General features: G+C 39.1%; 1 protein-coding gene across 1 annotated transcript; it reads left to right on the top strand.

The window, feature by feature from the left end:
* Positions 1–95: 95 nt before the first annotated feature.
* ANKMY2 (ankyrin repeat and MYND domain containing 2) lies at positions 96–25,203 on the top strand. The gene is made up of 10 exons (XM_059844148.1): positions 96–321; positions 3,527–3,591; positions 11,223–11,361; positions 13,166–13,264; positions 16,367–16,527; positions 17,660–17,874; positions 18,997–19,132; positions 20,879–21,007; positions 21,408–21,549; positions 23,695–25,203. Exons 1-10 carry the CDS (start codon positions 111–113, stop codon positions 23,916–23,918), a joined length of 1,521 nt encoding a protein of 506 aa, XP_059700131.1. The 5' UTR covers positions 96–110; the 3' UTR covers positions 23,919–25,203.
* The last annotated feature ends 87 nt before the right edge of the window (positions 25,204–25,290 follow it).

The raw sequence follows: 25,290 nt of genomic DNA, 5'->3' as shown, positions 1-25,290 counted from the left end.
TTGAAAAGAAGGGATAAAAGCGGACAGGCTCCTTCTCTCCGGCAGCACCGCATGGGAAACTGTCGGAGGGCGAGAGGCTGGCAAGCAGTGACCCCCATCCCTGAGCGGGAATGGTTCGCCCCGCAGTCGGCTCCGGCAGGGCGGGGCTGCGGGCGGAAGGCTCCAGGAGGAGCGGGGCGGGGGCGGTGCTGCGGGAGGGGGCGCTTCGGGCGCCGTCCCGGGCTGATCCCGCCTTACCCTGCGCGGGGGTCGCGATGGCTCCCCCCAGGAAAGGCGACCTGAGCGCGGAGGAGAAGGACTTGCTGGCAGTGATCGCCACAGGTGAGCCCTCCCGGCCCACGCCGCTCGCGGCCCCGGGCCGCAGCTCCCACGGGCCCCGCTGGCCGTGCCCCGGGAGGGATTTCGTGTCCCCGCACGTTGGGGGCGGCGGGTGAGGCGCCGTTACCGGCCGCTCGCCGCGGGCTCCCCTCGACCCGGGCCGCGCTCCTCAGGTCACGGCACTGAGGGCCGCCTGCCTTCCCGCCCGCCTTCGGGCCGTCACCCTTCTCTCTGCTGGGGAGAGCGGCTGTTCCGTGCGAGAGCGGCGCTTTTTTCTCGGGAAGGCCCGCGTCACCCGGGGAGTGCAGCGGGGGCCGCGCTGCTGTGCAGTGGCGCTGAGGAAGCTCCTCTGGGCGGGACTAACTCTGCCAAGGAAAGCTTGCATTTTATTGGCAATGTCGGTATTTGCCTAATTATTGGTGTTAATGTCCACTGCCAAAAAAAAAAAAAAAAAAAAAAAAAAAGGTTTCTTGGGGGTAATCCAGTCTTCTAGCGTGCTGTGAGGTTTTTCGCATGTGCTGTTGCCAGACCAGGGCATCTTTGCAGACACCTTATTCTCACATTGGCAGCACTTGAGGTTGTTTGGGGTGTTGTGCGCCTCTTATCCCTTATAATGTTTTATTTTACTATTCCTTATAGTAGTTTATATTGTTCTCTTAGAGAGAGGAGAGGGCATCAGTGTCTGTCTGAAGGAAGGGTGATAGACCCCGGTGCTTCCCAGTGGTGCCAAGCAACAGGACATGAGGCATTGGGCAGAAACTGATGCACAGAAAGTTCCACTTGCATAAGAGGAAGGACTTCTTTGCTGTGTAGTTGACCATGCAACTGCAGTTGACCGGTTAATCTGGAACAGATTAACGAGAGAAGTTGTGGAGTCTCCCTCACTGGAGATACTCAAGAACTATCTGGATGCAATTCTGTGCCATGTGCTCTGAGCGTGCTTTAGCAAGGACGTTGGACCAGATAACCAGGCTACTGTGGTCCCTTCTAACCTGACCTATTCTGAGGTTTTACATTTCATGTGAGTGTCACAGTTTCATCACACTGTCTGTCACACAAGCTTGTTGCCAGGGAACCTGCTGTCATTTGGGTTTCCTGGTCCAGCAATGTGAATATCATAACCCCAGCTAAATAGTTACCTTCCAGCTGGTATTTTGAAAATCGTGGGCAGTGTTCATTAGTTGGAGGCCAACTACAAACACTTTGTGTTCTATGCATTTCTATATGTAGTTTCCAGGCAATTTGAACCCATGAAAGTTTTACTACAGTTTTGGTGCTTCACTCTCAGTTGCATTAAAATGTTCCTCTGTGTCAGAGACACAAGCGTAGGACAGTCAGAACTAGTTTGATTGACTCACTTTAATAAGAGTTTCAGACCTTGGTCTTGAAGAAACCTCTGTCTAATTTACCTGCTGCTTCTGATTAGGATGATGGGATAATTGAGGTTGGAAGAGCCCTCAGGAGGTCTCTAGGCCAACCACCTGCTCAGAACACATCAGCTGTGAGGTCAGTTGTGATCGCTCAGGGCTTTATCCCATCAGGCCTTGAAAAATTCCAAGGAGGAAGGCTGCACGGTGTATCTGGGCAATCTCTTTGCCTTACTGGGTTCATAGTGAAAATGTTTTTCTTTATCTCCAGTCTGAAGCTTCCTTTTGTTTCAGCTTCTGCCTGTTATCTCTTGGCTTCCTACCATGCCACCACTACGAGGCGCCTGGCTCCAACTTTTACCTCTGGCCAATTCTAGAAGTCTGACTTCCATCAGTTTAGAGTCTTGTTTGAAAATCCTTCAGTGTTTTGTCATACAGAACTCTGAGTTTGTAAATGCGACTTTGCTTTGCTTGTATTAAAATTTACTTGAAGATCACCCCCTGAAGACTTTTTCTTGCTGATGTTTGTTCTTTGGCTGGGATATTCTTCTGAAAACTGATCCAGTTCTTAAGAAGCTTCTAACATGTTTAGAATATATGTATATCTGGGGGAGTAAGTTAGTTGATGATTCCCTGACTGTCAGTCATAAGTCTTTATTAATTGTGTGAGATAACTCAGGTAATTGTCTTTTTTTCCTGAAATTAATGAATTAAAAATGGTAAAAGCCCATGTAGTGTAGTTAAACCACACCAAAAAGCCTTATGAAAATAAATTATTTCTAGTATATCAATGGGATTTTTTAGCCAAAACTGAAGTTGCAAGAACTGTTTTGCTGAAAAATTGCTGGATGACTTCTGAAAGAGTGAAGATAAACATGAAAATAATTAAAGTAAGTGATGCAGTGCTTATTTTTAGTAAGCACATCACTGCTGAAAGAGCTTTGCTGATGATTGAATCAGTAATTAGAAGTTTCTGTTAATTTGCAATAATATTCTCCAAACTCAGACTCTTGGAATGTTCTTTTATTTCTTTGTGCATGTAGAAGCTGTGTTGGCAATATCTGAATAGTCTTCCAGTGGACTTTAAATCATGTTCATAGACCTGTGGCTTAGCCAAAAGGATTTTGGTAGTGAATTGAAAAATAGTAGGACAGTAGAATTGAAAAACAGGTGTAGCCTGTTTTTCGTGGCACGTTTTTTTTCCGAGTTCAGTCTGCTTATGCGTTTGGCAATTTTTAGAAATTAAGCTACCTGGGTCCTTTCTATCTCTATTCTCTATTAGCAAAAGCAAATTCATTTCACTTTTGTGAATATGTTACGTTGCAAATTTCAAATTGAAACAGGAAAAATGATGTGAGTAAATGATAAAGCATGTTTCATTAAAACCAAAAAGTCTTTAAAGTGAGGTAATTTCTTTTTTTGAGAATGTAGACTGCTCTTTAAGACAAAAGAGGCTCCAGAAGAGATGAAATCACAAAATTTGTTAAAATGCTCAGTACCATGATACTTTTTTGGAGCTGTTCATGTGCTGTTTGAGTGTCCCTTTTTTGTGTCTGTACATCAGTTACTTCACAAAAAATGGATGTTTACTTGTAATTCATGCTTTCCAACTCCTCTTTGATGTTGTGAGTTCTTGGCTTTTAGCTTCTAGAACATAACACTCTTTGTTCCTAAGCTTCTTCACTAAGTGCAGTTAATTTATTGGTGGTTAATCTATGTCCTAAGCAGGTAACATACAAAGATTTTGATTCTAATGAGAAATGGAAATGACCATTTTCCTCCAGATTCTCAGTTTATTCTATTTCTCACCCCTTTTTCTCTCTGTGTCTTTTTATTTAAAGGAAACACTGAGGAGGCTGGAAGGCTACTGGGGAGCAAGAATGTCCGTGTCAATTGCCTAGATGAGGTACTGCAAAACTGTGCAAGCATTATACTGAGTTAAATAAGGTTAAAATAAGGTTTAATGTTTAAAATGCTAGGTCTGAAGGCCTTCATGTTGTTAAATAACATTTCTCTAACAGCAGTTGCTATAGCCCTGAAAATCAGGGTTACTCTCAAGATATTTCCAGCCTGCAGCTGAATAATGAACCTTTGAAGAGTTCTTACTGTTTTTTTAAGAAAGGTTAAAGATGAATGTTGCTTAAAGTACTACATTGTATTTTGTCTCAAGTTCCAGCATGAGCTTTGTCTGTAAGGTAAGACAAATGCTGCAGCAAAACACTTGGGGGTGCTGCCTGACTTCTTGTCACCTTCACAAGCAGTAGTCCCTCTATCACAGACAGCACCTGTCCCCATCCCATGCTTGGGTCTCATAAGCATACTAGCTCGATCAGAAATGGAACCACAGTCTTTTATACAAGTGGGTGTGGTAAACATGTAGAGGATTAAATCCTGAAGTGCTACTTGAAGGTGGGAATAAGTTTGTGGAGAAAGGAACCTATGTGCTGTTCATGTTTCCTCTTATTTTTCTTTTTACAATGTATTTCTAAAGCATGTAACATTAATATGAAATGTAACATGCAAGCAAAACTAATTCCCCATCATGCGCGTTAAATCTGTGTAATTTATCAATTTAAATGTTAATCTGTGCTTGTTTTCACAGTTTTATTGTTTCGTAGGTATCACTGGGAAATTCTGGGAATATGTCTAGTTCAGCCTCTGCCTCAAAGCAGCTTCAGCTTCAGGGTCAGATGAGATTGCTCTGAGTTTTGACATGTCTGGCCTTGTAAATCTCTAAGGATGGAGACTGTAAAATATTTCTGAGCAACTTGTTCTACTCTCTTACTGTGATTTCAGTGAAAAAGTGTTTCACTTGCTTCAGTTCAGGCTCAGTGTCTCCTACCACCATAAGTGAGGAATTTGTCTTCTCAATGATCTCCCTTGTCAGCTCTGGCAGGCGGCTGTTGGGTCCTACAAAAGCAATTTCTTTTCCAGGCTGTGCAAGCCCAGCTCCTGCAGCCTCTCTTCACTGCACAAGTGCTCAGGTTCCTACTGTGTAGTGGTGGTACTCCATTGATTTTGTTGCAGTTTATCCATGTCTTTATTGCACTGGAAGGCTCAAAATGGGACAGGGTATATTGTAGATGTGGTCTTATGAATGCTGAATGGAGAAAAATTGCCATTTCTTCTATCAGTATCTTCATGGGATATTGTTAGCCTTTTTTTTTTTTTCTGCCAACAGATCAATTTTCTGATTGTTCTCAAGTTAAATACTAAATTTAAATTTCTATTGTGTGAATTTCAACAAGTTTCTGTAAAACTAGTCAAACTAAGCTTTACAGTGAACTTTAGGAACCCAAGACACAATATAAGTCTGGTTGTAAGTGTGCTTTATTGTATGGACATCAAAAGGTTTTCCTTAAGTGTAATTGCTGAAGTTGTGCTGAATGACAGCAGCATTGCTGCAGTATTAGTGCAGCATCCAGGATTAGTGTTGAGAGGATATGGCTTAATCAAAGAAACCATGTCTGGGTTGTGCTTCAGGCTATTGTTGTAGAAGAAATAGTATTAACAGTATTTACCTAAGGCTCGTATTTGACTAAATACAAATAAGGCCCTTAAAACTTTATGCAATAGACTTCTTGCAGATTCATTTTTACTCCCAAGAATCTTGCAGATTCATTTTTACTCCCAAGAATCATGCACATTAAACAGGAGAGGGTTCAGGTTCCTTGAATCCATCAGCTATGTGAGGGTTACAGTTTTTCTTTCATAACCTATTTTCTCTCTAGTGTGTTATTCTAATATCTATACATAAGTAAGAGTGTGTGAAATCCCAGTTAAACTTCAGCTTAGTCTGTTTTTCATTGTTGCCACAATTGGAGACTGCTCTCAGTGCATCAGGTCTTATTTTTTTTTCTCTGTTGCCTTAGTTGCTTATCTTGAAATTCACGTTTATATTACTACTGTTACTTAGTTTGGTAATGTTAAGAAGTAAGGAAGACCTGAAGATGGAATGTTTAGGTATTAAAGTGGGAGCTCAATTCAGTTAGGAGCTCATTTCTATCCTTGAAGACTTTTCTACATGAGAGAATCCAGAGAATGAGCCCAGGTTGAATGTAATTCTGTCTTCTAGCTGTGGTGCAGCAAGAATGCAATCACAATTTAATAATTTTGGGCTGAAGAACTCACGGCATCAGAAGCAGGTTGTTATATAGTGCACTTCCTAATTTAAAAAGAACCCACGTATAATCTGTTCCTTTCGTTTTCGGTTTGACTGTATATTCTAACTGCTTGGATCCACTTTCTTGTAAATTAAAAACTACTAACAATCAGCTGTCCTTTCTCTATGTACCTTTAGACAAGGACCAAGTCACATTTTAACATTTTCCAGATGCAGTGACCTTTTAAGTATCTTGCCTAAAGTTATGTTTCTGCAGCAAGTGAGCTATAATAGTGGCTCTTTTTCAAATCCTTTCCAGTTGTTTCAGCTTCTTACTTCAAAAATGTACATATGAGATGGATGCAATATTTCAGCATTGCTTCTGCTGTTGGTACATGCATTTAGAAATAAAAAAAAATACTTTCCAAGTCTGCTTGCTTTTCCTGCCGTTGTTCCAAGACTCCCTCATACCCTTCACCTCCTGCTGTCTGCTGAGCTCCGCTGGGAGTGTCAGCACAGAGTAAGATCCCTTCACTCAAATGAGTTTCCCAGATGTCCATCTTCCAGAAGGTTGGAGATATCCAGCAGATACAGTCCTGTTTTTTCTCAGCACCCCTTCTGACCAGATAAATTGTTTTGTTGTGTCTTAATCACTGTCTTTATGAAAAGAAGTGCAATGGCTTTTCTGCAGAACTGGTCTTTAACAGTTTGGCGAGTTTAAAACTTCAGGGACATTTAAGTTCAGGTGTCCTCAAACATTGGGGCAAATAGGTGGGCTGTAGAAATGGATGTAAAATAAAAACAAATATATTTAACTTAAATGCACACTTAGTAATTTTTTAATGGAGTGGTTGATAATTTGGAAACTTAGTATGGGAGAAAGTGTTCAGAACTTTTCTTTCCCCTAAGAGTGCAGTGGTTGTAAATACTGTGACTTTTTGTCAGCACTTTGCTGACTTGAACTCCATCTGCAGCATGTGGCTAAAATATTTCAGATTGTTATAGAAAGGCAGACTCAAGGAAGCATATGGGCTTTCCAACTGTGGAAGTTTCCTCTGGTCGCATTGGTAGTTAAGGTTGCAAAGGAGTACTGTAGTACTATATCCCCTATTTTCTGCAGATCAAGCCAACAGACTTGACCTGAAAAGTGCATCATTTTTCTTTATTTAAAATAACTGTAAGGTTGTTCATAATCTTCTTACAGAACTATCATCTGGCATTAGCGACGTTACTTTTTTCCTCTAGTTGGGTAATTCAGCTGTTCAGTTTGGTAATGGATTATTTAGAAACAGTCCACTTCTCTATGCTACAGAACCGAACACTTCCTGGGAATTACAGCAACAGCCTGCTTATTCGTGGCTGAAATGTGAGTAGCTTCACTCATACTGAATATGTTCAATGGAGGGTTCCTCAGGTAATCTGTCTTGCTATTCTAGTGTGAAAATCCTATGCTAGCAGAAAATGCCAGATCCTTGGCCTTGGTTGAGGAGGAAGGGTTTTGTCTTTTGATGTTTTTTACATAATACTTCAAAATACACAAACCAAAGAAAATTTCCCTGCTAGTAAGAATTATCTGGTTTCAATTCAGGTTGCTGATTGATGTAGGCTTTAAGTTTTCATCACTGCAGATGAACTGAAAGATCATCAGAGGAATCTAATGTGTTACATATGTGAAACCAACAGCTGAGCAGGATGACTATAAAGGAGAACTGTAGCTGTGATTGACACATACTGAACAGTATTTCATATTCTAATTAGTCCATACTTAGCTACAGATAAAATTATTTGTGCATGTAGCTGTTGACCTCCTTCCAAATCCTGCTTTTAGGAAATTTAAGATGCGTAAGGGCAGTCTTTTTCAAAAGCTTGAAGGGTGAAATATCTAGAGGCTTTCATCCACCGAAGAGTCAAGTTGTATTTCTAGACTAACAGCATTCAGTACAAGAGAGTTGATTTTGAAAAGATACATCAACAAGTATTTCTGCCTTGTAACACCTGTTCTTTTTACATCATTTTTAGCAATGTCCCAAAAACTGTCTCAAGTAAAAGCCAAAACCAGAGTTCTGTTTTGTTTATAATTTTCTGACTTGAACTGTTGCCTGAACCTGAAGGGTAAAGTAAGACACTCTTTCTATGTTAATGTGGGGCTGCATTCCTCATTGGCGGAATGATTCCAATTCTCCCTGGAGAAGGGAGAGGTGGATGCTTTTAAATTGCTGGCATACAAGTGTCTACAGCAGTTTTTCAGCTTGGGTTTTGACAGCCCTTTCACTTTCCTTTTTTTTACTTTTCCCACTCTATATAAGAGAAAAAGAGCTGGTGCTCCAGTGTAATCCAGCCTGTGTGCCACATCTTGACACGGTTCCATGGTTGAGAAGAAGAGTGAAGTGAGCATGGGAATGTTGGGAGCATTTGGATTGTGTAACACAGGTTTATGTGGCTACTTCAGTGGCAAATTTTCATCGTGTTAGCCACAAAACAATATGCATGTGATGCTTGTGCTCTTACACAGTCATCATGAGTGTTTAAATGTTCACAAAATGGAGAGGTTTTGTGCCACATATGCACATGCCACTGGAGTGGGAGATATTGTGCATTTTTTGTTTGTTTGTCCCACTTCTTATTTCCTAGCTGTTCTGTGTTTCCCCATTCCTCTGTTGATGAAGGTTAAGCAGGAGTTTTGTTGGAAGCTTCCTTTATAGGTCCTAGGAGGCAGAAGGTTGCTTTTCCATTTTATTGTCTTCATAAATTTGTTTTTATTTATCCTGTTCAAGTACACCTCAGTTGTATGCTGAAGAGAGATTGACCTGTTTTCTTCTTCCTTTGTGCTGGTGGTGGAGTCCAACCCCTTCCTGGTTCTGGTACTCATCTGTCTGCCCCTCCACTGACCCCATAGTTTGCTGTTTGGGTTTTTTTTAATCAATTGACTTCCCCACCATGGCAGCAGTTCTTGGAATCCCATTCCTCAGTCTGCTTTTGGTTCTTTTCAACATGAAGAACTGGGAAGGATGGTCTGTAATGGCCAGGCTGGCTGTGCCAAGAGCCCTGTTGTGCCAGAGAGGTCTTGATGGCTGGTGAGCTGGAGAACCCAGTCAAGAGAAGTGCCAGGTAGTTTTTAGAGGTGCTAAAAATGCCTCTCCAGCAAACTCTACTCCTTTTGAATGGTGAGACATACAGGAAATAGTTCAGCCCTGCAGAAGAGAAGAGGTGTTACCATGTAACATACTTACAAAAAAAAGAAAGCCGGGAAGAATTCACTTTTGGCCTTTGGAAAAAAAAGCTCGATTCTTTTGGTTAGAAGAATGTTGCATGGTAACAGCTAGAAAAAGGATCCTTCATCTGATGTTTCGTAGTGGAAAAAATATTTGTTGCATCTGTATGCTTAATAAACCATCTGCAAGTTTTGTCTTTTAAGTACATTGTATTGACAATCCAAATGTCATCTGTGAGAAAACAGACTGTTGCTGGACCTGTCTTTGACATTCAGGCTGAGAAAAGTATTTGCAGTCAATCCAGTTTCAGTGTAGGGACATAATACAGGATACCAAGCCTTACCAAATAAATTTGTTTCTTTCCTGACCCTCTTTTTTTCTGTGAATGTGAAAAACTGATATTGATGTGTCTTCAAATCCAATTTTATAGCAACCATACATATATTTTCTGTTTTTTTGATGACACCACTGCCTGACACTTCCAAAATTAAATGAAAGGATTTTAACAGTTTTCTGGGAGGAGAGGATAAAACAAACCCAGTTCTTTACTTTGTTGTATAATCTTAATTGAAACAACTGGCTTTCAAGATATGACCAAACTTAAAAATCATTGTTTTTTAAAAATCTTTCTCCCATCAAAAACTGTGCTGTGTTTATATTCCCTTACTGCAGTACCTTTCTGTGCTGCTAAAGGAGACAAATCCCTCCTGTGACTCCAGACTGAGACTGGCCTGTAAAGTTGCTTTTGATGTAACATTATGAAATATAATAGAATAAAATATATTTTATATAGTAGGACAGAAAGTCTTTATTCAACATTTGAGACACCCCAAATGAAATCTAGCAAAAGCAGTGTGTTTCATATTCATGAAGGGATCTCATTAGGTATTTTGGTTCTTCAATGTCAGTTTATATTGCAGTTTACCAAAATATGTCGGTTACTAAAATATGATACATCAAGTATGCACTTTCTATTATTTTCAGTTAAGATGGAGGGTAATGAAACTGTAATACCTTAAAATGATTATACTTTTAACTTTTCCATTTTCCCTCACCTTTAGAAGTTTTTTTTTAAGTCATGCTGGTAAATTAGACTTACTTGGATTTCACTCAGTCGTAAATCGAACCAAGAAATACATTAAGGCTCAAACTGACAATTGCATTATTTCAGAGTATCACATTACCAGGCATTTACCAGAGCTGCAGTACATGAATGTACTCAAGTACACGGCCTTGACTGGCAAAAAAAGGAACAGAATGCCATTTTGATTTTCTTGAGGGACGAACTAAAGCACTCTCCCTGGTATGCAGTGTTGGAAGGTGTTCTTGGACAGTTAGAGTGTCTTGGCTGATAACGTGAATCCTGACCTGATGTTAAGTGAAAATAAACAGCATATTGGAAAAAGCACACTGTATTCTGAAAATGAGTGTCATGCAATTTTATCAACCAGCAGCATACTTCTCTCTGCCTTTGAAGAGAGAGAGAGAGCCTGTTCACCCTAGTTCTGAAAATTTCCTCTGGGGTTTCCCCAGCTTTACTTTTTATGATCACAGTTCAGTCCTCCCACGCTGAAGCAAATCCTTTTTGTACTGGGGCAGTTGATCAAACCAGCCAGGTTTGTTAAAGTCTGACAAGAGCTGTGTGTCTTTATGAGACCTTTCAGAGCTCTGGCTGATCATGGACACAATGCCATGGAGGTGGAGAAGTGGGAGAGAGGTGGATGGCGGAACTACCAGTAATGAGCAAGATGGGTTTCAGAGACTGAAAATCTTTGTAATGTTTAAAATAACAACAGCCTATTTCTAATTTTCTAGCTGCTTATCATATAAGCCACAGCAGGGGAGAAAAGAGTAATATAGAAAGCTAACACGTTTTCTAAACCAAGCTTTTCCAACCAGCAGAAAGATTAGGTGTCTTCAACACTAATGTCTTACATAAAAGGACAATGATAAATTGACTGTAAATGGTTTTCATTTGTTAAACCATGCTCTGTTTTCAAATCTATAGCACAGCATAAGAAAACGGACATGGAAATCTGCTGCATGTTAGTAAACATATTTCTTCATTAAGATTTTGTGTGGGTTTTTTGTAAATAAAATATTACATGAAGCTTTGGTAGTTATATTGAATATGTATGGCCAAGTAAAAATAATCAGTGGTATGAAGATCAAGAGATGTAACATTCTTTTTCTATACTACTTGCCTCTCCTTTCTTTTGCCAGCATGGCATGACCCCTCTGATGCATGCAGCCTACAAAGGGAAGGTGGACATGTGCAGGTTGCTGTTGAGACACGGAGCTGATGTAAACTGCAATGAACATGAGCATGGATACACCGCCTTGATGTTTGCTGGACTTTCAGGTAACTTCTTACTAGACTCAGATCACTGATTTTTGTGACACCGATGAGTGCAGTTTGCCATAAGGTAGTAATTTAAAAATAAGTGTTGACATGCTTTTATTATTCAGGTTTGCTGTTATTTAGATGAACCATGCAACTACGTCATGATCAGTAAAATCCTGTGGGCAGTGCAACAGGAGAACCTCTGTTCAGACTCCTATAAAAATGTATTTTGTTCAGCATTTTGAGGCATACAGCCTACTTGTCTTGTACCTTCTTTGTCCTGTTTGTTTGAGATCTCAACATTCCCTTTCCTGGGACAGTTTTCTTGTGCAGTGGGATACATTTTGTTTACTTAGACTGTGTTACACTGAAAATGATGCTGCACCAGTAGCTTTTGGTAATATATAAGACTTCTCAATCCAGTATTTTTCAAATTTTGTCTTTCTCCTACGTTATTTTTCCAACTGTCATGTGGGCTTTTAAAAATGTATTTAGTAAGTTTTAAAACCATGTTTTCCCAAAATAATTTTCACTCTCCTCTTACGTTATTTTTTTTTTCATGGGAGTGCTAATAGCTGTATATATGTTCTCCTGTCTCAAGTGGTGGTTTGCAGCTTTCCTCTTGCTGTTCTTTTCCCCTGATGGCTGGAACAGTAATTTCCTTGAGTGAGAAAAAGACACTACATTAAAACATTGTTCCTTTTGGAGAAAAGATTTGATTTGGGAATTTTAGGTTATTTTAAGTATCTTCTTTACTAGGCCACTTATGTCTTTCCAAAAATGAAATTCTAGGGGAGTCAGGGTTCTTAGCAGGTAGAGTTTAAACTGCCTTCATTCATCATAAATATTTTTTAAAAGGCTAATGTATGTACATGAACCTTAACTAGATGATCAGTTTGTTTTTCAGCTACAACTTTGATAAAAAGATTTGTGAAATTCCAGTGTTCTGTGGTATTGAGCAATATCGCAGCTGCAGCAGATAGATGAGAACAAACTCTTAGAGGCTGTTAAATGACTGCAACTTTATAGAAAATGCTGTATTTTTACCATTTTCTCACAGCTGAGCTTTTAGCCTGACTTCCTGGGTGTGAAAGCTTCTGAATGTTGACTTTAGAGTCTGTTATCTGTGAGCACAAAAGGTACATGAGCACTACTGATGCAGCGACTTTGTTTTTAAACATTCATTTTCATCCACCATCCCCTTTTTGTATTCACTTTTCTGTACTTAGCATCTGCACAAAAATGGATAAAGTAAGAATACCTTTGAAAGCAGAACCAGCAGGAGTGGTGACAAATGTCCTTTTTTAGTCTCTGAAGGGCACCAATTAAGTAATCTAATCTTCCCATCAAATTTTAGCTCCATTTTACTTGGTATTTAGCCCAGTCTGAACACCCAGTTCCCACAGTGGAGAAAGGAGCAATCTGTTCTGTTCACTGTGTTCCTGCTACATCATAGTCCTGAATGTGTTTTTCTTCTTAGAATAGCAAATGTAGTTAAACTGTTAAATTAGATTAGCAGAATTTCCTTCTATACTGCTGTCCAGAGGGACCAACCTCTAGTGTAGCTACATGAGGATGACTCCCATAAGCTCCATGGGAAGCTGAATGTGCATTACAGAGAGCAGAGTTACACCCGCTGGAACTCTAAATAAGCACATGCGTTTCTCTTAATCCATGCTTAAAATAATGACATTAAGAGCATTCATTTTCCTCTGTGTTGTTCCTGGTCTTTAAGAAATTCAGTACATCTTTTCTGAAGCATAGAGAACTACAAGTTCTGATTTGTCCTTGTTCATTCCTCATATCTTTCCTGCAAATTCAGGAAACAAAGAAATCACCTGGATGATGTTAGAGGCTGGAGCAGAAACTGATGTTGTCAACTCTGTGGGAAGGACAGCTGCTCAGATGGCTGCTTTTGTGGGTAAGTGTCATGGTCTGAGCCTGGCGAAATGCCAGTGCTTCCATGAGAAAACCTCTTTTCCTGGTATCTACTGTGCGATGTGATCAGAGACAGAGCAGAGCAGGCTCCAACTTATGATTGAAAGGAAAAAAACTTTATTAACGTAAAACTACAGGGAAAAAACACACAGAACACAGGATGAAAACCTTCCAAATTTCCTCCTCCTCCCCCCACCAAATCTCCTAATTCTGTTACCACCCTTTGGATAATCAATTCTCAATTCTTTGAGAAGAGAGGAGTCCCTCTTGCACCACAGACTTCACCCAGGAAACAGTCGAAACTTCTTGTGTTTCCGTGTCACATGTGGCACCGCCCGGAGAACATTTTGCCATCGTGACCTCTTCCTTCCATGTCCAGTGCTCTCACCACTGCACATGGACCAGAGCTGCTTCTAGGGATTTTTCCCTTTAAGGATGCTTTGTCCAGTTCCAAAAAAGAGCACAGTCCCTCTCCTTTTGGGACACCTGTCCCCCCCATGTTTCACCCCCTGGGGCTGAGGGGTCTCTTTAACAGAGATCATCTTCCTCTTCTTCTTCTTCGAAGACGGAGGGCACCACCACCACCCTCCTCACCCGTCGTCTTCATGAACTCCCACGGCTGGCTGCCCTGCTGGGCACCCCCCCTTCTCCTTCACTCCAGCCGCGCTATCACAGGCACAGGCTGCTCTCTCTCTCTCCCTCCGGGGGGGGAATGGGGGATGGCTGCCCGAAGCCCTCGCTGTGCAATGCTCCTCCACCCTTCTGCCCAGGCCTGGCCTACCTCCCTCCGGCCGCATGGCTCCCCTCCCCCCTGCCCAGCTCGGAGCTGGACAGGGGAGGTCTCCTCTGGTCCAGGGCCGGAACTCAAAAGGAACTTCCAGTGAGAGTTCACAGCTTTTAACCCCCTGTGTTCTCAGAGGCGTATCCATGCCCTCAGTGGACAAACCAGGTGCCAATATTAAAATCTGGACACCGATTGGCGTGACCACACCATCCCAAAAAAACCATTTCCCCTCAAACCACGACAGTAAGATGAAAATTGCTATAATATTCTAAACTCCTAAAGAAGTGAAGTGTTAGAGTCTGATGCTTTTTCTTGGAAAAACATTATTTAATGACTTGTTCTGAACTGACTTGTTGAGCTTTGTTTTCCACATCTCATCATGTAAGAGTCAATTTGTGTCCTATTCCCATGTTTGATTTCCTAAAAACACAGATGATCTTACCTGTGAGAACAGGTGATACACAAGTGTGTAAGTTTTTGCAATGTCACTGCTATGGAAATAGTAAGAGGAAGCTGGTTACATCCAAAGTGCAGCACCAAGTGCTAATTGGAGCTTCTCTTGTGGGAAAGGGCAACTGTAGTGCCAGGAGTTAGGAACTCAGCTGAGCTTTGCAGCTGAGTGCTGGCAGCATGCCACCCCCTGCCCTTCTTCCTGGCTTCTGGGAGAGGGAGAAGTCTTGGAACCTCTTCTGAGGCAGTCACTACTTACTGACCTGAACTTCACTAGAATAAGAGAAAGATTTATCATTCCAGCATGCAAAATAATCTCTGGCAAAACATGCAGCAGGCTTTTTTTGCTGTTTTTTTTTTCCGTATTTTTGGTCTTTTTTTGTTTGTTTTTATAAGCTCTTTTTAAATTTTTTACCCTCCTTGACAATACTTGGTTCCTGGCTTAATGTCCCACTTCTTCTTTAGCAGGGAGAATTGATAAAATATTACAAGGTTAAGTGGAGTCATTTTCAATGGCACAGCTATTGCTTCCCAGAAATGAGAACCTGTATTTTCTTTCAAACACAACCTTTCATGGTGTTTGAATGCCTGAGAATCCCCTTTCAAGTCCTTTTGGTGTTCTGAATTCAAGGCTACCTTGCAATTTAGGTTTACTTCCTTGAATAGTGATTTAGTGCTGTTTCAGTTTCCATTATCTCATTCTGCTGTTTTAAAGAAGAAAAGGCTGACATTGCTCACTTGAGGTTCAAACAGCAAAACCTTAACTATTCATTTAAGTATCAGAGAAGTCTACTCCCATTAATTGTCATTTGGATTTGGAGAGTCTTTTCTGATGGGATGCTGTGTGGAGTGAATGGGGAATATTATCTCCAACATAATTTTTGAGAATTTTGTTTAAAATCTCATCACATTACCAAGGTAGCATAAATATTTTCAGGCATACTGAGATACACTACTCTGTAAGAGCCTGCACATTGGAATCTATTCCTGTTCCTTTTTTATTCTTTGTCCAATCAACATTAATTCATCTGCCTGTGTGTGGGAAGTGAGGATACTTCTTCCCCTGTCATTTGTCTTACACTGTGCTCTATTAGCTCAGAACTGTCTCTTCTAAAACAGTGGAGGATTTTAAATGTTGGAATTTGATTGGCCATGTCTTCTACTGATTATAGGATTAGTGCCAAGACAAATCAATCAATTTAAAGATTGTGGTCCTGAGCTAGAAAAGATAAGTTTTACTTTCCCTTTAGTCAAGTAATCTATTGTATTGTCAGATGTAGAAAACAAGAAGAGGATGTAACTTTTCTCATCTTGTTACTTTCATTACAGTCCTTTTATTTTTGGTAAACTTTAAGCATATTCTGTTCTTATAACTTCTCCCACCTTAGGTTAATACAGTAGTACCTGCTTGCAGGTCTGAAACTTAGGAATCTCAGTGCAAATGTCATTAATTTCAAAAGTACAAAGTAGAAAAATCTTAGCTTGAAAAATTATAGCAGCAGTATGAGACTACTGGTATCGTATAATTTGGGGAGAAATGACTGTTCTCTTAGTTGTGGCTTACCAAGGAAAGAGAATGCAGGAAGCGGACAGGATATTCAGAATTAATTTTCATGAGGGCATTCCCTGCTGGGAGTCACTAAGTTAATAACACTTACTGAAGATTAAAGCTACACACAAGAGAATGACAAGAGTTGCGTCTTTGCAGTGCAACATATATCATGCAGAGCTCCTTTGCATGTGAGTAGTTCTCACTTGTATTGCTTATATTACATTTGTGTTTAGGTGGTTTTGGTTTTTTTTTTTCTTGTTATTATTTCACTGGTGATTTTTTTTCTTGTGTGCCTTTAGGTCAACATGATTGTGTGACTGTCATCAACAACTTCTTTCCACGTGAAAGGCTGGACTACTATACTAAACCACAAGGCTTAGACAAAGAACCAAAACTGCCAGTAAAATTAGCTGGCCCTCTGCATAAAATTATTACTACTACCAACATGCATCCTGTTAAGGTGGAGTAATACATAAATTGTATGTGTTTGTTGGTGTGGGAGTGGTTTCTTTGTGTCATAAAGCATTCTACGTTTCTGCAAGTTCAACTCAGATCAAAAGCATTATCTGCTAATTCAACTTCTTCTGAAAATGAGGAAGAAGCAGGCTCAATGTTTAGATGTGATTAAAAAATTATTTCAGCGTTTGCATACTCCAGAATCTTGAACTAACACCTTTAAGTGGAGAGATTCTTACTTCTTATATCAGTAACCATAAATAGCTGTCTTTTTTGGCTTTATTTCTCAGCCCCACTTGAAGTGGAAACATACAACGATGTCCTATCTTAACAAAATCTCATTGTTCTCTCAATGGTTTTCTGGTCATGTATCTTCCTACCTTCATCACTGGTTCACCACAGTAACATCTACTACTGTTGCTGTTTCTGAAAGTATGTGCAAGAGAATGTTTATTTTACTTCCCAGGATATTGCTGACAATAATGTCTTTTATGGTTTGCTCCTCCAGTGTAGTTCAGAGACATGAATGCACCTAAATTCAAATACAAATTCATTGGGCTTGCCAATCAAAGCCCAGAATTTGTTAACAGTTTCCAGCTAGGTATCTGCAGTACACAGAGACAGTAGTGCACCAGTGGCAGCTAATTGAGTGAGTAGAGCATAGTTTCCTCTTGGAATATTTTCTTCAGTGCTTTATTAGGCTACAGGAAGTACCTCACGATTATGTGAGGTTGATGTGTTCTGTGAAACTGCTTACATCATACAAGTCTATAAATCATACAAGACTGTAGTGTTCAAAAGGAAAGAGATTTTAGTGTATAGTGTAGGTAGTTTCTCTAACTTTCTTTAGAAGTAGTTTTGATTCTTCAGGTTCTTATTCTAAAAAGAAAAAAACAAAACAAACTTGCTATTTTTAATACCAATCTTAGTTGTAAATGTTTTTTATATGGGAATTGTGAATTACAGTATGTTGAATAAGAACGGTAAATAATGCCTGGAAAAAGGAAGGGAAGACTGCATAAGAAGGAAGTAGAAGAATATTAGAAACTCCATTGAAATTTCGCTGCAATGAGCTATGTAAGCTTTAATGCCAATGCTCAAGTCTTAACTGGATTACATTTTCTTCACTCTTCTAGATCGTGTTGCTGGTGAAAGAGAACCCTCTGTTGGCTGAAGTAGAAGCACTGCAGAAATGTTACAGGGTTCTGGATCTCATTTGTGAGAAATGCATGAAGCAGAAAGACATGAATGAAGTTCTTGCTATGAAAATGCACTATATCAGTTGCATCTTCCAGAAATGTATTACATTTTTAAAAGAGCGAGAGGATAAACTAGATGGGTTTATCAAAAGGTGAGTATTTCTACTGAGAGGTCTGAAAGCAGATGTATGCCCTGGTGTTACAGATACCAGGAAAAAGACAACTGAAGGAATAGATTGAATTGGTTTGGATAAAGGCTATGGCAAATAACTTGTTAAGTAATCCCAACTGCATTTACTTCAGGTCTGCCTTTTTTCGGTGTCTGAAGTGACACTGTCCTTTCCTGGGTAGAAAGGAAACATTCCTGGAATTTCAGTTCTGCTGGAACTGGTTTGAAATTGGCATTTACATATGCACCATGAAGCAGCAGACAGCAATGTGTGATTGAAAAAAAGGGAGTCATAGGCTTGAAAAAAAGAACTTCTCAGTGTCCAGTATGGTTCATCTGGGAACATTTCTTGTGCTGTTTTGCTCTCCAGCAGTGATGCAGGTTGAGGTTTTTTTTTTCAAAAACACTTAAGCAAGTGAGAATTGCAGATCCCACAGACTCTGGATGAGACTTATCCTCTTAAATAACTTATACAGATCTTCAAAATCTACTGAGTTACAAACCAGCTGCCTGATACTACATATCAAATTAAGTGACCTGACTTTTAGAAGAATCACGTTCCCCGTACAGCACTGTGAATTTTTACTGAAATCCTCTGAGACTGAAAATAAATTATGAAGTCAACTTTCACATAATGAATTTAAATAGTTCATCAGTGATCCATATAAAAAAAACACTACCCAAAGAGGCATAAGGACTACAACATGTTATTATAATAAAGTGGAATTTGTGTTTTAAGGTATTGCTCATTTATCAGAGTTTATTATTACAGTGATCATTTTTAAACAGCACAAAGCATTTTGATATTTTAGTCAGATGTAGATAGTAGATAGTATGCCTATATATTATTATTTTTCACTGTGACTGAATTAGTAAGTCCTGGTTTCAGAGTATTTATATATTGTGTATTTCATAATGATTGTGCATTAGAATAAAAACACTTTCATTTGCATTTTAACATATGAACTTAACATAGGAAGTTGCCAAAATATTATGAATTCTTCTGCCTAATCTGAAAGGGGACAGCATATAGCATGCTGTATGTGTTTGTTCTTGAATATACACTATGTGATTTATTATTTTACATGCATTTAAAAAAATTTAGCCTCTTGAAAGGGAGAGATAAAGATGGTTTCCCTGTGTATCAAGAGAAGCTAATTCGAGAAAGTATCCGGAAGTTTCCTTACTGCGAAGCCACATTGCTCCAGCAGCTTGTGAGAAGTATAGCTCCTGTTGAAATAGTAAGTAATGTGAATAGTGACCTTCTCCTGTCAAGAAAATGCTTCCTCAGTAACTTGCATACTAAATCCAGATAGAGACATCTTTCTGTCCTCAACTTCTGCAACATATTACAACCCTGCAATCCTTAAGCAAAGGGTTTGATGTCCCTAAACTCTCTGGTGCTGGAGTTTACTTTTTATATTGCAGGAAAATGCTCTAAAGTACTTCAACTAGTATTCTTTTCATGTGCCCATAACAAATGCTTAAACACCTCAGCTTTTAAAGAAAACTGAGGCAATTTTTTCTTGTCTCTGAGCTTTCTTTTCCTCTTCTCAATTTTTCTATGCCAGTTCACTTATTGAAATGGTAGAGTCAGATAAAAATGAATCTTAATTTGCACTCTGTTTTCACAATGTCTAAATTCAGTTAAAGATTGAATAATTTCCTAGATTTAATGCATTCATTTGCTCTATTGTACACAAGAAGTTGGTAATATGTGATGTTAGAAAAAGGTTCAGTGGGGTTCATTTTTTCACAGAGAGGGAGAGGCAAGATGATGCAATGTGCAGCAAAATTTTTATCTAAATTAGGAAATAAAAATTACAAGTTAAAAATCTAACCTCAGTTGTCCTCTTAGGTCTTTGCTAGCACACTCTTCATTTTAGGACTATTTATTGCTTCATAATAAATTTTACTCAAGAGTGGCTGTTCTTTTTTAAGCATGTTCTCTCTGGTCTCTGAGAGCGAGATGTTGTACGCACAAACACTGGGGAATTGGAACAATCTTGTGACGTGTTTGGATTATTCAGAGCCAATTAAAAATAGCCTCCATCTTAAGTGGCTCCTGGTCTGCTAAAAAGTCCTGAGGCTTAGTGCAATCTCTGTTTGCCTAAGCCAGGAAGATAAACAGAGTGTAAAAATATAAGCCATTGTGATGCATTACAACTTTCTTTAGAGTAAACATTTTCCTTCCTGTTGCTTTTTTCTTAGGACAGCCTGCAGTCTTTCATGCCTTTAAAGCAGTGGTTTATTTCATTGGATTTCTGTCTATTATGCAGAGCTGGAAAGGAGGACATACTGTAATTTTTATTTATGTGGAAGCCTTTGACCTTTGCCATTGCACAATTACTTGGATTCAGTCTTGGCATCTCAGTGTTGTCATAGTAGTTATAACTGTGCATATTCCATGGTAGTCTGACAGTTATAGGAATTACTTAGAGCCAGAACAACTCGGTGCTTTTTCTTCAAATATTTACATCATTGCTCAAAAGAATAGTTTTAATGTATGGTTACCTAAACCTTACTGCTTGCATTGCATGGGAAGGATGCTGCAAATAACATCTAAATAGTAATATGCAACTAATTGAAAATTTCAAATTCTGACCATTTGGTCTGTAGCACCTGTGTGCACTGAGCACAGCAGTGACAAATGAAACATTTTTTCGTGTGCCAGGCCAGAGACTGAGCTGCAAAAATCTGCTGCATAGGATATACAGATGTAAAGAATGTGGAGTTTATTAATGACTTACAGAGGAAATACTACAGAAGCTCAGGGCTTAAGTTAACTTCATATACAAATGTCTATCTAAAGATAAATCTTAAGTTGTGCATGTTAGTTGAAGTTCTGTGACTTGGTTTTATATATTTACTGCTGCATCACTTTGAGTGAGACTGAAGCTCATGTTCACCATTTCTGGTTTTCCCTTGTGCGTCCCTCTCTGCAACAGGGCTGGCTTTTAATCTCATTATCACCTCTTGCCTTTCAGGGCTCTGACCCCACAGCTTTTTCTGTGCTTACACAAGCGATTACCGGCCAAGTGGGTTTTGTGGATGCTGAATTCTGCACAACTTGTGGGGGAAAGGGAGCAGACAAAAGATGCTCAGTATGTAAAATGGTAAGAATAAAAAAGATGGTGGCACTGAGGTGCTGTGAGGATTTTGAATCCCTCTCTATTCACTGTGTAGACTTAGGAAGAATGTCATGCATGCCTGCACTGAAGACGTTCAAGCCATCTACTTGAAAGATGCATGAAATTCACAAGTAGGAAGGAGTACTTGGATTTCCAAGTGTATACACTTAAGAATGAAGAAATAGCAAAAATTCTGTATGTTTAGAGTTAATAAAAAACTGCTCTTTATAGATTCTTATATAGGTTAGTGTCACTCCATATGACCTTAAAAATTGCTTAAAAATAACATTAAGTGCTATACAGAGACATTTAATCTGCTTCACTAAGAATGCAAAGAAATTCTTATCGTACATGAAAATTAATTGGTAACTCTGGTAACTTTCAGGTGATGTATTGTGACCAGAACTGCCAGAAAATACACTGGTTTACCCACAAAAAGGTCTGCAAGATCCTGAAGGAAATTCATGAGAAACAAGAACTAGAAGCTGCCAAAGAGAAAAGGAAACAAGAAAAGAAGCAAAAGAAAGGTTAGGATCTGTTGCTCCCTTGCTGAAACTAATGCTGTGTTAACTGCATCACAAAGAGCAATTTAACAGGTCTTAAAACTGTAACAGCTGAGGTTTGGAGAAAAATCTTTGATGAAACATAACAGCAAAGCTGAGTTTGTTGGGATTCTGGCCTTTAAATTTAAAAATGCTGTATACTTTCCAAATGTGGTTTTTAATGATACAGTTACACAGATTTCTATAATGGAAGCATTCTGATTTACACTGCACTGTTTCAAACTCCAGATCTTTAAACACGCTAGTGCAGAACTTTAATGCTGCTCTGTTTTGATGGAGGTGTTAAGACAAGTTGGATAATAAGCAAGCAGCCTGCTGCTTCCAGTTGCAAAGGTTAATGTAGATGTTACATCTCCCATAATACTTCTCTTCATAGTCACAGTATCAAGTCAATTGTGTTGTGTGCTTCGAATGTGAGGAAAGCAAGCAGTAGTCTTTAAACTTCTTATGGTGGTTTCCTCCCTTCAAGAAAAAAGTAATTAAAACATAATACCCAAATAAACACTGTATTGCCCCTTCCCATGTTTCTCCAAGTGAAATAATAGGAAAGTAGGGAATTAAATCACTTTTTCTCTTTTACAACTTACTGGATTTCCCTTTCTTTGTTTTAAGGATTGTAGAAGTGCACTGCACAAATCATTGTTGCCTTACAGTGGTAATATTGTTCGCTTCAGCTGTACTCAAAATAACAGGATATAAATCAGTAATAAATCAGTAATAGTTAAAGTTTTCAACAGTTTCCTCTGTTGATCCTTTTACAAGAGCCGCTGTTGGATGGGATCAGGAGGACTGTGGAAGTTGGAGGCAAGGATATTAGAAATCCCTGGATATGTTGTATACCAGTACAACAAAACATAATGAGCTGTGAGCAGTGATGCCTCACATGCTGTCCTTTTCAGAGGGAGAGGCAGGATCTTGGTGGGTGCCTCTTCTCCCTTCCTGCCTAAAAAGGGAAGCTAACGTTTTTTGTTATGTTTCTCCTCCATTATCTACATGTTAATCTTCATTAACTGATTCAAGTAGACGGCCAGCACACTATTGACCTTATCCAGTTATGCACTGTTAGTAAGACACTGAAGTCATCTGAGCTTCAGGTCACCTTGTGAATGGTGTTGTGTCAGAGCATTTCATATCAACAGCAGCTTTATTTCAGAAAGTTAGTAATACCCCCTACAAATCCTGTACATCAGGAAAGCAATAATTAAAAAAACCAAATGCAACAGTTGCAACTACAAGCAAACTCAAGAGTTTTAAGTGTTTCTGCTGTACAGGGTTGAGTGTCAAGAAAGTCCGTGTTTCAGCCTGTGCTGAAGGCTCTTAGCTCACTGCCATGTAAGACCTTGGCAGGGCTTTGGCAAGGCTGTGGCTAGCTAGCTGTGACCATTCTTGGCTGGCTATCAATCACAGCAGAGAAAAATAAACCGAGATATAACTACTTCTCCCAATCAGGCTTTCCCCTCCTTTTTTTCAGAAGTCCTAGCATGCAAGCCCTACTTAGTAGAATCGGGTGAAAAAAGTTATTTAACACTTCTTTTTTCTCAGAAAACATTGCTTGAAGAGTAAAGGTGCAATAGTTTATTCTGTTCCACCAGTCAAGTTACGAATTTTAGGATGACTCATTTCAACCAAAGTTCATTGTTTTTAAGCACATAATTTCTTCAGTCTGTTTTATGCAGAAATGCGTCCTATGTAGTCGTGTCCATGCCTTTTTGATTTAAAACAAACCCCACCTGTACTTGGTGTTTAACTGGCTTGCAGCTATTCTTTGAAAAGCTGGTGATTAGTATAGTGTCAATAAAGCATGTTTGAATTGAAAGTTAAAATGACTATAGTATCCTACTTTGCTCCTCTCGATAATAAAAAAAAAAGTAGTCTGGCAAAATGGAAGATAAATTAATGAGAGCTTTGTATAGGGTTAGTTCCAGAGTAACCTTATACCAACTTAAGCAAAGCTTTAGTGTTTTGGGTTTTTTCAATAAAGATTTTCTAAATAAATCACTTTTGTAATTGATGCAAAGTATCCTAGTGTTACTGTTTTTCAACAATTAAAAATGTTTGCTTGCAAAGGAGTTCAGTGTTTATTAATTGTGTGATTTCTCTTTTGTTCAGATGAAATGCAACTAGTAGAGGGAAGTTCTACAAGTGAACAACAGTCAGATCCTGGTCCAGATCCTACAAAAAATGTGGATCCAAATCATCCTACTGATGGAACAGAAGAACCTGAATTTACCAAAGAGATGGAGGCGCTAGCCCTGCAACCTGAAAATGCACTGGAGAGTGAAACTGCCTTAGATGACATTGATCTTCAAAAAATTCAAGATTCTGAGGAGTAAGAAGAGGGTAGGAAGGGACTGAGAGTTCTCAAGGGTACTAAAGAATTTTTTATGCTGACCATGTCTAAGTTCTTGGAGCATGGCTTATGCAAGACTTCTTTTAAAAGACAGAATGTCTCTGTTCATCAAGGGATAGAATACTGGCTACTTTGTCTAGAAATACTCCAGGTTTTGTTGTAAATTGTCAAGTTAGGTATTTATTATCTGCTAAAAATTAGTGGCATAGATCCATCTGTATGTATACCAACAATAAGCCTAGTGAAACTCTGAGTTTCTGTGGTTAATGAGCCACATAGTGAAAAATGAACAGCATTTGATTTGGAATATTCATGTTTTCCAAACTTAAAACTTACTTTAATTGTAATTTTTTTTTTCTGCAAGTACATAGACCTGTTATTAAAAGCACTGGAAGGCCAACTATTAAATTGCTTTTTTCTTCAGCACTTTATGAAGCTTTATCTGAAGGAATTCAGTAGCAATTAAGTTTCTGAAGATACTCATTTGAACTCTCAGTTTTTCATGACATTACTGTAAATATTTTTGACTAGTGAGAGCACAAAAATAATGTCTGTTTTGTGGCAATTGTAGTAAATGAAACTGCTGTTTCAGGTGTCTCAAGCTGATGGTGAAATGTGTATTTCACTATTGGTTTGGTCAGAAATATTCCAAAGTCTAATGAAGGGAAGACCACAATGACTCGAAATATTTTGACTGACAAGAATAATGCATTCTAAATTTTTCAGGTAAAGATGCCTTAGAGCACAGTGGGATGTTGCTTGTGAATTATTTCATAAACAAAAAATGGTTAGGATTTTTCATGCTGAACTGGTCACAGTGAATTGGAAGAGAACATTCATGTGTGCATTGATACAACTGGGATTTCACTTCAGCTTTCAGCTAAATACCAGATCTAGAAAATAGCTCCCCATAACTTTGTTTTTCACTCAGATTTATTTCTGTGTCTCATTAAATCAATGGAAGTGCCACAACTGAAAATATCACTTGCTGCATAAGGATGGCAAAAGTGGAGACTCCCATTGTCAGCTGAATCAGTGGTGTTTAAATATAGCAGTATTCTTCTAATTGGAGGAGTAAGGACCATCCTCAAAACAGAGAAAACACTATTAATTTTTTTACTATTTAATATGTTGAAAGTTTTTTGTTTAATATTCTCAAAACTGTAAGAGTGAGGATACATAAATCCACCTGTGCAGGGAATGTACTTGTGTTTTAATTTCAAGGATTAGTAGATTGTGAAGAATAAAGGGAATTTTTTTAAAAGAAAGGGGCTATGTGGTAATTATGCTTCCTGCGTCTGAAACATGGTGACATTCTCGTGTGACATGCAGGGGAGTCCTGTAGCTTGAGTATA

This window comes from Haemorhous mexicanus, chromosome 1, assembly GCF_027477595.1.
Source record: "Haemorhous mexicanus isolate bHaeMex1 chromosome 1, bHaeMex1.pri, whole genome shotgun sequence".
Taxonomy (NCBI): domain Eukaryota; kingdom Metazoa; phylum Chordata; class Aves; order Passeriformes; family Fringillidae; genus Haemorhous; species Haemorhous mexicanus.
This window is presented reverse-complemented; position numbering and strand designations above follow the sequence as displayed.

Bases quoted from the DNA above. Each gene is read 5' to 3' on its own strand.
- ANKMY2 (XM_059844148.1), top strand. From the start codon at position 111: ATGGTTCGCCCCGCAGTCGGCTCCGGCAGGGCGGGGCTGCGGGCGGAA. The intron at 322-3,526 runs GTGAGCCCTCCC...TTTTATTTAAAG, and splicing joins GCTGGCAGTGATCGCCACAG to GAAACACTGAGGAGGCTGGA. The intron at 16,528-17,659 runs GTGGAGTAATAC...TCACTCTTCTAG, and splicing joins CCAACATGCATCCTGTTAAG to ATCGTGTTGCTGGTGAAAGA.